The 14,393-nt window shown below is 41.4% G+C and overlaps 2 protein-coding genes across 2 annotated transcripts in view; both read left to right on the top strand.

Moving 5' to 3' along the window:
• Positions 1 to 14,393, top strand: part of JAZF1 (JAZF zinc finger 1) — a 355,941-nt gene that overhangs the window by 204,081 nt on the left and 137,467 nt on the right. The gene's annotated exons all lie outside the window — the stretch shown is intronic.
• LOC120940216 (CREB3 regulatory factor-like) lies at positions 10,488 to 12,208 on the top strand. The gene has a single exon (XM_040352924.1). The coding sequence runs from the start codon at positions 10,918 to 10,920 to the stop codon at positions 11,665 to 11,667; it is 750 nt and encodes a 249-aa protein (XP_040208858.1). The 5' UTR covers positions 10,488 to 10,917; the 3' UTR covers positions 11,668 to 12,208.

The following is a 14,393-nucleotide window of genomic DNA, read 5'->3' as shown; positions in this document are numbered from 1 at the left end:
TTTCTAAACAGTATATAAATGTGAAGACAGCAGATATGGATGTAAAAACTATGTAGGGAGATTTGGTTCATCTCTGTGTATCATCTGAGGCTATTCACTTCTCTGGGTATATAGAGGGTTTACATCCACTTTAAACCTCCCTCAACCTTCCTCTCCTGAATGCAGAAGAATCGTGTTCAGGATAGGGATGTTTTAACTGCCCACCTCATAACGCGCCACAATTTTGCTGGGTTTTGAGTTCTCCCACGGCCGACGGTCATATTAGGCTATGTGTACATGAAGCAGAACGGAATTTAAACGCCTAAGCCTCGAAGCCATATAAAATGCATTTACAACCGTTTTTTTATTTACAGATCTGAATGCAGCTGCATTGTTTTCAATGGAGACAGTCACGCAGTTGCATAAACATGCACCACACATATACCATTGAAAAAAAGAACAGTGTTATGCATTAAAAAAAATATATATTTTACTGATCATTTACACAGGAACTTTACTTCCTTGCCTAATGATCAAAAAAATGTTTATGGTGGTGTTACGGCCATGTGAATGAGGCCTTAAAGTGGAACTAAAAGCACCTTACTTAACTCCGCTCTAGCAGTCTGTGTCCCTTGCCAACTTCTATTGGCTGGCGTGAGATGACATAACTCCTGTGAATGTGTAGTAGCCAGTCATCCCGACACACAGGGGCTGTGTTGGCGATGTTAGCTGAGCTGCGCATGTGCAGCTCAGTTTACATGCCCTGGAAAACTGCGAGCACACTTCTGCGTTAATAGGTGTAAAATTCTGTAATTTCTGCTTTAAGCCTGGGAGAGTGAAATGCATTACCAAGGTGCGATTTTTTTTTTGGCTGGAACTAGTAGCATATTTTGTCTGTATAAATAAAGTTTGATTTGAAGAAGATGATGTCATTGGTGTGCTCCCTAGCTGTCTGTTTTACAGCGAGGACTGCTCAAGCTCTGATGCTGATACAAGTGTGATAGCATACTATTTAAAGCGGGAGTTCACCCGAAATTTTTTTTTAACATTAGATTAATGCTCATTTTGTCAAGGGGAATCGGGTGTTTTTTTTTAAATCGAAGCAGTACTTACCGTTTTAGAGATAGATCATCTCCGCCGCTTCCGGGTATGGTCTTCGAGACTGGGCGTTCCTTCTTGATTGACAGGCTTCCGACGGTCGCATACATCGCGTCACGAGTAGCCGAAAGAAGCCGAACGTCGGTGCGGCTCTATACGGCGCCTGCGCACCAACGTTCGGCTACTTTCCAAAAATCGTGACGTGATGTATGCGACCGTCGGAAGCCTGCCGGAAGCCTGTCAATCAAATAGGAACGCACAGTCCCGAAGACCACACCGGAAGCGGCGGAGAAGATCGCTCTCTAAAACGGTAAGTACTGCCTTGATTTAAAAAAAAACACCCGATTCCCCTTCACAAAATGAGCCTCAATCTAATGTTAAAAATTAAGTTTTCGGGTGAACCTCCACTTTAAAGTAGTCCATACAGGGCAAGTTCTAGGGGCTACATGCAGTATATATTTTGGATACTTTATCATTGGGCTTAAAGAGACCCTTTCATGCTGCTGACTCCTATAGTGATGTAGAAGTCAGGGGAAAGAACCAGAGTGCTCCTCTAGGATAACATGGTCTCTGGCTGGATATTTTTTTGCCATCCATTGAGACTACAGAGACAATGGGGTTGATTTACTAAAGCTGAAGAGTACAAAATCAAGTGCAGATCTGTATAGGAACCAATCAGCTTCCAGGTTTGTTTGTCAAAGTTTAATTGAACAAGCTGAAGTTAGAAGCTGATTGGCTACCATGCAAAGCTGCACCAGAATTTGCACAGTGCACTCTGCAGTTTTAGTTAATCAACCCCTATGTTGAGTAAAGCCAACACTGTTTAATAGACTAGCACTGATTATACGAAAATCATCAGGAAGCAGAGCCTACATATGTAATGAGCAAATATAAATAATATCGATAAACAATACAAGTTTTTAAAACATGAACACACTTTGATTAAATTTACTTTATGCTGATCTTTTTCACATGCAGCTCTTAAAAATATTTAAAAGGATAGTGGATGAGGATATACTGTATAGATGAAAAGCAGGCGCTGTACAGAATTATTATTGGAAGCTTTATAAAGGTTTTATGTGCTTTAGCTATGCTATGGTGGCTGGCAGAAGACTCTGTTCACTTGTCTATATCATCCCGTTTCAATTCTGTATCTTAAAGGATCAGTGCACTTTAAATTAAAGTGCATGTATCCCTTTTGTTCCCTTCCCCTGGCCTAAAAATACACACTCCCTCTCCACAGATGCACACTTACCTCTATCTGATAGCTGTGAATCTGCTGTTTGTTTACATCCAGAAGTGCACATTTTCACTGTCCTGGCTACGATTGCACATTGCTGTACCCTAAACCTCTATGGGGCTGTGTTCCAAGGCTGAGATGTTTAGAGATGGTGCCAGAGAATTCTGTGAGGCTCTAATACCCAGGCACAATCAGGACAGTGAAGACTTATGCTGCTGGATGTAAACAAACAGTGCAACCGCATCCATTGAATCTAGGTAAGTATACAAGTATGTGTGTGTGATGGGGAGGTTGGGTTAGGTCATGAGAAGAGGGCAAAAACTGAAGTCTAAACGCATATGTGGAGTCCATGTGCCCCCCCCCCCCCCCCCGAAAATGCAGAAACAAAACTGAAGTCTATTGCCAGCCAAAGATCTAAGAATAACTGAGGCATAAAGGCTTTAAAAATGCTTCTAACAAGCATTCTGTACAGTGTCTGCTTCTCATCTATGTATATTAGAAACATATATATAGGGTATACTAATGCACAGATGAAATAACAGTACATTGTGTTTTTTCTGCTTACAAATAATAGGAAACCTCTGCATTTCAAATGTATCCTCTGTCTAAACTTGCCAGCACTCCTCTGTATCATACAGGCTACTATAGAATCAAATGAGTGCAACTCTAAAACCACTACCTAAGCCCATGCATTATTGAATTTGTGCTGTGAGAAACAGATTATACAATATAAATATATAAAAAGATTTAATAAATATATATATATATATATATATATATATATATATATATATATATATATATATATACATACACACACACATGCATATATATACTGCATATATATATGATAATGTGCTTGTAAGTGCTTGTGCTAAATTAAAGTGAAGGTACAAAATGTTTTGGGTAAAGCTTAGCTATTGTCATCGTGGTGGGCGAAGCCTAGGTGTGCACTCGCATACAGTTCAACAGGGATGACCTGATAATAATAATTTGTGAATACTGATTTCACTTTGGCTGTGGATACACTACATGGGCTTTTGATCACTGTAATTTATAGTGTAATTTTGTGGATGCATTGTAAAGGATCACACAGTGTATTGTAATATAGGTTGTTTTGTGATTAGAAGTGGACAAGGATTAGCACTTTAACTTAGAACAAGCATTTGTTCATATGTTTTATATTTATATTGTATGTATATGTTTTTACAGCACAATACACAGGTTTAGGTAGATAATGGTTTAAGGTCTGCGCTCATTTGACTCTATTTAGACACTCAGGCCCAGATTCTCAAAGGAGATACGACGGCGTATCTCCAGATACGCCGTCGTATCTCTGAGTCTGAGCCGTCGTATCTATGCGCCTGATTCTTAGAATCAGTTACGCATAGATTTGTATTAGATCCGACCGGCGTAAGTCTCTTACGCCGTCGGATCTTAACTGCATATTTACGCTGGCCGCTAGGGGCGTGTACGCTGATTTACACCTATAAATATGTAAATCAGCTAGATACGCGAATTCACGAACGTACGCCCGGCCGACGCAGTACTGATACGCCGTTTTCATTAGGCTTTTCCCAGCGTAAAGTTACCCCTGCTATATGAGGCGTACATGCGACGTACCAATGTTAAGTATGGACGTCGTTCCCACGTCAAATTTAGAAAATTTTACATTGTTTGCGTAAGTTGTCCGTGAATGCGGCTGGACGTAATTTACGTTCACGTCGAAACCAATACGTCCTTGCGGCGTACTTTGGAGCAATGCACACTGGGATATGTCCACGGACGGCGCATGCGACGTTCGTAAAAGCGTAATTTACGTGGAGTCACATAACATTTACATAACACATGCCCACATCTTCCACATTTGAATTAGGCGGGCTTATGCCGGCCTATTTACGCTACGCCGCCGCAACTTACGGAGCAAGTGCTTTGAGAATACTGCACTTGCCCGTCTAAGTTGGGGAGGCGTAACGTAAATAGGATACGTTACGCCCACTCAAATATACGCCGCTGTACGTGAATCCGGGGCCTCAAAATTTAGAGTTGAACTTACCCAGCCCAAAGGCACCATAGCGACTATATAGGCTGCTAAAGTAGTAGTTATTTCCACCAAAGCATTTCTATGTATCTTTTTTTAATAAAAAAAAAAATGTAGAAATATCAAAAATTATACATAACTAAAGCTTATCTAAAAGCCAAACATTGTTTTTAGTTTCAATAAGGGTAAGGGATGGATGAAACCCCTGTTAGGTTTCTTATATGTATCCTTTGTTCCATTGGGGAGATTTCCTTTCGCATCTTGTCCTATGGACCTAACAGGAAGTGATAGGAAATCTCTCCAAAATTAGGGAAATCCCCTCTTAGACAGAACAAGTGTCCCCAGTCGAGTTTTCCCTCCACCTTCTATTTTGGTTACAATTTCAAATTATGTATTTCCCAACACTTTCTGTCCCATGGACAGTGGTCACCAGGACAAACATGATCAAGATGACAACACAGGAGCTTGCACCTTTTAAAAGCCAGTCGACAAGGTTAATTTCCATATAGTTGTCCTTCAAGTTCTATTTAAAGTGGGAATGCATCTTTGGTGTGGCGTTCCTAATCTCCCCTCCCAGATTTTGCTAACTAGATTGCACATCTTCCCAAATGGACCTTCGCCATGCAATCTGCACTCCTATTCATTACTGTGGAGTAAGAGAGAATACCAGCAAATGTTTTTCAACTTACAACAGGGCAAAAAGATCTACAAAAAAAGAAAATACCTCTCTGCCTTTCAACCCTTTAAAGATACTGGTCTCACAAGTTGACTTTTATGTTCCTGGACTCGTTTCACTAATGAATTAGTGGATTACCAATTACAGTTTTATTTATGCCTTCTGTGGCTGGGATTCCTTTTCATGAAGTGTATCGTAGGCCCTCAGAGACATGTAAAACAGTTTATTCAGACTGTTTGGCTGCCCTAGATTGTTTTATGGCTGTTAGAAAAAAAAACATTAAGCAGTCTTTTTATATTCTGTATTCAGATTATTATGTTTTATGATATTCTTATATAAAGAGTTGCAAAATGTTTTTTGACAGCAGATTTGTTCCTTTGTCATTTAAGTAGGGATCATATAATGTTATTCAACGCTCAGTGCCTCTTCAGTATAATGATATAATAATATGTCCAAAGCCAAAAACTTTTTTTTTTTTGAGTGGTAAGGACCTGCGGCCCCAGAAAGGAAACTCTCTCTCTCTATTGTCTTGGTACTGAAAGTGAGGGAAAATCCAAAATTGTGAGATATCAACAGAGACGAAATAGGATTTATGCTCTAATGACAACTATTATAGGACAGAAATATTCCAATGGGGATTCATGCTCTGAGGACAACTATTATAGGGCCGAAATCTTCCAATGAGGATTCATGCTCTGATGACAACTGTTATAGGGCAGAATTCTTCCAATGGGGATTCATGCTCTGATGACAACTATTATAGGGCAGAAATCTTCCAATGAGGATTCATGCTCTGATGACAACTATTATAGGGCAGAAATTTTCCAATGGGGATTCATGCTCTGATGACAACTGTTATAGGGCAGAAATCTTCCAACAGGGACAACTGTTAAACTGGTGATTTTCTTCACTTTAAAAAAGGTACCACTCACTTGTGTCTATAGGACGGGAAGCAAAGGGAACCAGTGGGACACAGATGTTAAAAACCTAACAGGGCTTTTAAAACTGCTGTTTAGAGGTAAGCATCCTCCATAGCATGTCTTAACACTATATTTTATAACTCATTGCAGAGAACACAAAGCAGCTGTTCTGTGTTTCTAGTGATTGACTTTATACCTAGCTCTATACCCAACCCTCTTTGTATTTCCCAGCACAGGCTAAGGATTAGCTATGGTAGAATAGTGAGAAGCATACTACTGGAAGACCAACTTTTTCATATCCTAAACATTTTCTGGAGCTGAATGACTTTGGCACAGGATCTGTGGGCCAGATTCACGTAGGTGAGCGGCGGCGTAACGTATCGTAGATACGTTACACCGCCGCAAGTTTTCATCGCAAGTGAGGACCCCTCATGCGCAGTTCCAAAAAAACGTTGTTTACGTCGGGTCACGACGTATTAGCATAAAAAACGCCCCCATCACTTCCATTTGAATTCCGCGCCCTTACTCCGCAACAGATACACTACGCTGCCATAACTTACGGCGCAAATTTATCCTCCTGTTTCTGTTGCTGTGATCTGGTATGTTTTGCTGTTCGTTTAAATAAAGACAACCTGTTTGGTTTGGAGTGCGGCCATCCATCCTTCATTTTACGCCCATACGGCGCAAATTTGTTGAGGATTCAAACCAAACAAGAGTAAGTTACAGCGGCGTAGCGTATCTTAGATACGCTGCGCCCGGCGCAGATGTATGTGGATCTGCCCCTATGACTGCATCTTATAAGAAGCAATCACTGTTTGGCCAATATATTATCAACCTTGTTGTCAAGCTGGGTGGTAGTTGCAGGGCCAAATTTCAAATTTCAGCTAACTATATAGGAATTGACCAAGATTTAAGCCCTTGATGGGTTTGATAGTCTATGGATCTAAGCTTCAATGACCTCTTTTCATAGAGGTAAAGTGTTATTAAACCCACAAAAGTAAAATCAGGCTGTAAAACATGCTTGTTATACTCACTGTGGAACCTAAGGGGTTAATCATGTGCATTGTGTAAAAAGGCTGTTTGATCCTGTCTTCTCTGATCCTCTGATCCTCTCTGTCTTCCACAGTTCCCAATCCATCTCCTGATAGAACAGAGCCTTGGGGACACTCTGAGCATGATAAGTTTGGTGTGTATTGCTAAAGAGTTTTCGTTTCTTGGGGGGTGAATGTGATCAACACAGGGACAATCAGCACTGTCCAGGCAGAGGGTCAGAGGTCCTTCTGCCTCATAGGGCAATCAGAGTAGAATGAAAACTCCTCCTGCAAGCTTTAACCAGACCCTGATAGAAGTCATAAGACTGCACTAACTGCTGATGGGAAAGGAATTTACAGTTTATATTTAGTAAAATAATTACATTTCCATGTTCTGTGCACTGGTTAGACCAGATATAGTGAATGCAGGGTCCTGGGTTCAGTAACACTTTAGGGGAAACCAGCTAATGAGTCCCTGACTGCCTTTGCCATACTGCTGCTCATACTGATGAGTTGTTGGCTTAGGGGGAAAATCCATCTCTCAGACATTAGGCATTACCGTGCTGTTTTTTTTTTTTTTTTTCAAAGTGTCCCACTGTTTAAGCTGTAGTCTTTACATTTCCAGCAGTGACATTTATCTAGCAATTAGCTGATATAGTCTAGTGATGGCAATACTAAAGGTCACTTCAGATATCCCCAAACACTGTATTTACATGTGTCAGGTATGAGTGCATTATGAGGAATTATCTTAGCTAGAGCCTTGTTCCAGTGCGTGAATGGCACCCACGCGGCGAAGCTGTAATTGACGAGAAAAGCTTTTATTAAGTAGTTCTGTTAGGTTAATTAGCTATGTCTTTGCATTTTTCTCACAGAACTTGAATCAGATAATTTATCAAGGCAGCAGAAAGCTGTCGGGGTCACACAGTAAATACTCCTTAATGATGAATAAAATATTAAGTACAGTTTTACCTCCACAAAATAGGCCATCGTCCATTTACAGGCAACACATCTTTCTTCACAGCCAACGAGAAAAATATGGGACAGACTTCTTTCCCAAGTACTGGTGATTACTGTATGGAAAAACAAAACTCCTGCAATCCTGTTAATTAAAAGGTACAAACCACAGTTGTCAATTACAAAGTAGCACAAAGTAGCACAGCCATCAATCAGGTTTCAGCTATTAGATAAGTTAGTTAAAGCTAAACTTCAGCCAAACGGCTGAATACACAGATAAAAAATAAAAAATAGAAAAGCACTCCAGGATCAATTTCAAACAAAAACTGATATTGGCACAAATATGGGGGCCTAAAATAGGGCTTGAGTTCACAATTGTCAAAATGTCCATAAATAGGAAAAGTCCATATCTGGAAAAGCTCACTGTCATGGCAGCTCAGTCTAGGAGCAAGAAGCAGCTCTATGAGGGTCTCTGTAACAGGATCAATTGCCACACTTCCCTAACCCCACTCATTATGACCTGGTACAGGCCATATAGGTAGGCTACAGTTATGTATTATTAGGAGACCATTACAGATGGTTGGTGGACACAAGGGCCAAACTCATAATGCAGAAGGTGTATGTGCCGGTTGAGTATCCTTATGTGCAAGGAAGCAATATATTCAAACATACATTATTCATCAACTCCACAAACATTGGTTAAATTCTCTAAAGCAACCCTATTCCAAAAAAGTTGGGACACTGTGTAAAATCTACATAAAAACAGAATGCAATGCTTTGCAAGTCTCACAAACCCATATTTTATTCACAAAAGAAAACATAAAATGTTTAAACCAGGAAAATGTACCATTTTAAGGGAAAACATATAAGGTCATTTTGAAATTAATGACAGCAACACATCTCAAAAAAGTTAGGAAGCGGCCATGTTTACTATAGCATCCCCTCTTCTTTTAACAACACTCTGTAAACATCTGGGAACTGAAGAGACCAGTTGCTAAAGTTTTGGGAGAGGAATGCTGTCCTATTCTTGCCTGATATAGGATTCTAACTGCTCAACAGTCCTGGGTCTTCTTTTTCGTATTTTTTGTTTCAAGATGCACCAAATATTTTCAATTGGCGAAAGGTCTGGACAGCAGACAGGCCAGTTAAGCACTCAGAATCTTCTACTACGAAGCCATGCTATTGTCATAGATGCAGTATGCAGTTTAGCATCGTCCTGCCTGAATATGCAAGGCCTTCACTTAAAAAGACATCATCTGGATGGGATCATATACTGCTCAAACCCTGGATATATCTTTCAGTATTGATGGTGCCTTTCCAGATATGCAAGCTGCCCATTCCATACACACTAATGCATCCCCATTTGATCAGTAGTTGCTCCAAAGGCCAATTTTCTCCTACTTTTTTCACATGCTCTGGGCTTGTCCCAGGGTGAACACGTTTTGGATAAAGATCCATGTAATTCTGCGTAAGTTGATGGGCTGTCCAGTTCTTTTTACTCTACTTGTATGTGTACTGGGTGTTATGCAGACCCTAACTCTATCATCATCTGTCCCCACCCTCTTTCACAAACTTTAGCTTCAAGCTAGAGAGGCTGTTGTCCTTCACTGGCTGTGCCATGACTGTCCTTGTGTTTCCCAGTGGATAAACCTCTCAGGCCCGTACACACGGTCAGACAAAACCGATGAGAATGGACCGAGGTTCAGTTTCATCGGTCCAAACCGACCGTGTGTATAGCCCATCGGTCTGTTTTCCTTCGGTCCAAAATTTTAAAACATGCTTCAAAACCGAACCGATGGACTGCTGCCCGATCGGTCCAAACCGATTGTTAGTACAGAAAAGCATCGGTTCAAAACCAGCGCATGCTCAGAATCAAGTCGACGCATGCTTGGAAGCATTGAACTTCGTTTTATTCAGCACGTCGTGTGTTTGACGTCACCACGTTCTGACCCAATTGGTTTTTGGAACGATGGTGTGTACGCACATCTGACCATCAGGCCACTTCAGCGGTGAACGACCGTGTGTATGGGGCCTTAGATGATCTTTAAAAAAACTAGTAGTTGCACATCAAGGTTGCCAAGAGAAATATGATAGAATTTGGCCTTAATGGCTTCATTCTACCTTTCTTTTATACATGTTTTTGGGATGTCTCAGTTTGACAGCAACCTGACTTTAGCTGGCAGGAACTGTTAAATGAGTTAGGCCCATGTCGGATGGGCAATTCTACCACTGGTGACATGGCGCTTAAGGCGGAATCACAGAGGAGAGGCTAACATTTACCCTATACCCCTGTGTGGTGAACCCATCCAAGGGGTCACACACCCCGCTACCGAGCTAACCCCTCACATATGGTGGAGTGCCGCGGGCAATTAAAGTAAACCCAAAATGGAGGAGATACTGAAACAGCTGGTTTTATCAAATGCAAATCAACAGCAGATGAATGCAGATTTGCAGCGGAGCATTGCAGCTCAACAACAGAGCCTTGCAGCTCACCGAAAGTGCATGGCAGGTTTGGAACAGAGACACCAGCAGCAAATGGAGGCCATCGTGACACAGCTTCAGAGACAGCAGACCGAGGCTGGGAGTCAGGCCAGTAACACCGACTTTTCGGGACAGAGAACTGGCATACCAACAAAACCCAGCAGAGAATTTTCTGTTGTTGGAGGAGTGCAAAGACTTTGAAATATTTGATTCATTTACTGGTATCCTTGGAAACAGTCCACCCTTAACATCTCACTGGGAGCAGTGGGACACATATTGTGAGGATCTGACCAAGTACACAAAGCTAACTAGTTTTGAAATATGGGGAACAAAAGAGGTGGATTATCTTCGTCTTGATGACTTTTCAAGTCCCTATCAGGTTGAAGAAGTTATCAGTAAAACCCCCACGCTTGCTCAGCTAAACAGTGAGGAGCTTTGTGAAGACCTATTTGAAAGAGTCCCCATTACCTGTACAAAAGGCTTTGAGTGGTGCTGAAATGAACATGGATGAAAATGATCAGGTGATCATAGTGGGTGGAGCCACTCGTGTACCTAAAGTTCAAGAATGGCTTCTTAAAGCAGTGGGCAAGGAGGAGTTGGGAAAGAACATACATGCAGATGAAGCAGCAGCTATGGAGGCTGTATATCAAGCAGCTGCTCTTAGCAAGGCATTCAAAGTTAAGCCATTTGTAGTTCGAGATGCAGCCAAGGAAAATACTTGTTTTTGTGGTGCTGTAGCCAAAAAGCAGGAAAGGACAATTGAAGAGCCCTCCATAGGCCGAAGAAGCTGTGCCATTTTGCCTTTCATAGAGACTCAAAAGCTTTTCTGTCCTCCGCAGAATGTGGCCACAATTGGAGGTGTGAGAAGCCCAGCCATGGAAGCGGACTATTACAGCCCCGAACACTCAGTTGACGGTGGTGCAACCCCAGTTCAAGATGAGCGTGACTCTGATGATGAGGGAAATAACAGACAACATGGATCAGATGTTGAAAGTCCAGTGCATCGATATGAGAATGACAACAGCGAGGATGACATGAAAGGAGGAGGCAGCGGATCTGAGAATGAAGCAAATGATTCAGAAGATGATGAACCTAGGGAGCGAACATCCAGCGATGTAGAAAATGGTAGTAATAATCGTAAAATGCTAGTGACTCTGAAAATGAAGATGCTCAAAAGCACATTGCCAGTAATTCGGATGATGAGCCAACCAGACAAAAAGGCAGTGGTGATGATGATACACCTGTGAAAGGAGGAGCCAGTGACGCAGAGGAAGAAGAAGAAGACAATGAAGATGATAAACATGATATCAGTGATACCTTCTCAGAGCCAGGTTATGAAAATGATTCTGTTGAAAATTTGAAAGAAATAACTGCCGTGTCATCGAGGAAAAGAGGAAAGCGAAGGTATTTATCGGAATATAGCGAGCAATTAATGCCTTCTCAACATGAAGCGATGCTGTGACCGTCTGAATGGGACAGAGACACGCTTCCCAGTAATATGTACCAGAAGAATGGTCTGCATCACGGCAAGTACACTGTTAAGAAATCTCGCAGGACAGATGTGGAAGACCTGACTCCAAATCCAAGAAAACTTCTGCAGATTGGTGGTGAACTGCGTAAACTGAATAAAGTAATCAGTGACCTAACACCTGTATCGGAGCTTCCTGTCACTGCCAGGCCGCGATCTCGTAAGGAGAAAAACAAGCTGGCTTCCAGAGCTTGCCGTCAAAAAAAGAAAGCCCAGTATGAAGCCAATAAAGTGAAGCTGTGGGGCCTGAATACTGAATATGATAATTTGCTGTTTGTGATCAATTTAACAAAACAAGAGATAATGACACGAATACAAATCCCCTGGGTGAAATGGGCTTTGGATTCTCTCCGGTACTACCTCGTGGGTAGACAGTTTGAACTGGTGACGGATCATGCCCCATTGAAGTGGATGGCACAGAACAAAGAGACCAATAGGAGAAAAAATACGTGGTTCCTGGCCCTCCAGGAATTTAGTTTTGTGGTAACGCATCGCCCGGTGCTAAAATGGGGAATGCAGATGGGTTGTCCCGAGTGCATGCCTGCCTGGCAACCTGTGTCCCAACCCTAGGGTTGAAACAAGAGGGGGGAGAATGTGACAGGAAGTCAGGTAAATCTGTGGGTGTTGTCACAGACGGGACATACATTTCTGCCTTGTTAGACAATACACCAATCCGTGGCGTCGGCTGCGAGAAATAGCCAGGAAAGGTTGGAGGGCATTGGAATACTCCAGCTGTTCAGAATGAGGCAATTAAGGCCTCTATAAGTAATCCAGGCGATTACCACTAATTGGCTGCATGCTGAGGCTTTCTGAGTGAAAGAGAGCAGAGCTGAAGGTCTTCTGAGGAGGTGAGGAGACCATTGATTTTTCTGTGTGATAAAAATCAAAAGACTATTGTTTTCTGCTGTATGACCAGCACTGTCTGCCCAGCGCTAGGCTGAGCCAGACTCCATAGATAGGTTCCTGTGTGGAAGGTAGACGCCCAGATTGGCTAGGGTTGGCTAGGGTTTATTTCATGTTTGATTTTGTTTATGCTGTTTGGATGCTTGCAATTGTTTTCCAGCAAGATGGAAAAATAAACCAAAAACTTTGTTTTCAACCGTCTTCGACTGCCAATCTGTATAAATTCAGTGTGTGGTGAACCCATCCAAGGGGTCACACACCCCGCTACCGAGCTAACCCCTCACAATATATATATATATATATTTATCAACTAGAATTATACACCAGGAGATGAGATGGCATTATATATTATTACTGTCCTCAATTCAATGTTGACTCCTGTAGGCCACATTGATAGTGTTCCTTCAGAATGGTAATCCGTAGATACAGCCTGTTTATTAGTTTCCCCATTTAAGGAACAAAGAACCTTTAAGAACTAAATCACCAGTATGCAGCATTACATTAAAAATTATTCTTCTATCAAAAACATGACAGGTTTGAGGAAAGATATGTTGTTATTTTAAGGAAAGCTAACGTGTTAACATTAGTGGAACACTGTACATCTAATTTAATGCAGCTTCCATTTAATTAGTTTACACTCCAGTAATTTATGACACCTTTCCCTGAAGAAAACAAATCTTCCTTCTCAGTTTAAGAAATAATTCATTCTGAAGAGAACCTGCCTGGCATAGTTATGAGGATGTTATTTTTCCACGGCTTTGTTTTTTACTTTTATTGTGTTTTTATTGTGTTTTAGCCAGATATGTATAATTTGCCAAACTAACATTCTACATCTGGTAACTGCTTTATTGCCCATTTGGCTAGAATTATGTTACTTTAATAATGTAAAAAAGTATTGCTCTTCCGAGTCTATCAAATTTGCTTAGCCATAAATATGGGCTTTACATGACAAGACTTATTTTTAACAACCTAATTATAGTGCCCTATACTCATAGGCCCTTTCACATGGGATGGATTCCATTCTGATCATCTCACTGATCGGAGCAGAGCAGGCGGATGACACATCCATGTCCCCTGTACATGGACAGAGACCCCACTCTGCTCCATGGGCGGTCAGGAGTAAACTGACTCCACTGTCTGTTTATACCTGACTGCCTCTGATCCTCTCTGCCTAAACAGAAGAGGAAGGAGTCTCTTCAGTTTTTACTTTTAGTGGACCTGATCAAACCCGAAAGTAGGTGGGTGTAGTGCCGCGTACACACGGTCATTTTTTGTGATGAAATAAAACAAAGTTTTTAAAAACGTCATTTAAAATAATTGTGTGTGGGCTTCACATCGTTTTTTGTCTTAAAAAAAACAACCAAAAAAAATTCGAACATGCTTCAATTTTTTATGTCGTTTTTCAAAATGTCGTTTTTTGTGTCATAAAAAATGATCGGGTGTGGGCTAAAACAACGTTTTAAACAACGTTTTAAACCTGCGCATGCTCAGAAGCAAGTTATGAGACGGGAGCTTGAATGGAACAGAGTGCCGTTGTACGTA

This window comes from Rana temporaria, chromosome 5 (assembly GCF_905171775.1).
Source record: "Rana temporaria chromosome 5, aRanTem1.1, whole genome shotgun sequence".
NCBI classification, from domain to species: Eukaryota; Metazoa; Chordata; class Amphibia; order Anura; family Ranidae; genus Rana; species Rana temporaria.
Note: the sequence above shows the minus strand (reverse complement) of the source record. Positions and strands in the feature narration are given on the sequence as shown.

Coding starts and splice junctions, on each gene's coding strand:
- LOC120940216 (XM_040352924.1), top strand. CDS start 10,918: ATGAACATGGATGAAAATGATCAGGTGATCATAGTGGGTGGAGCCACT.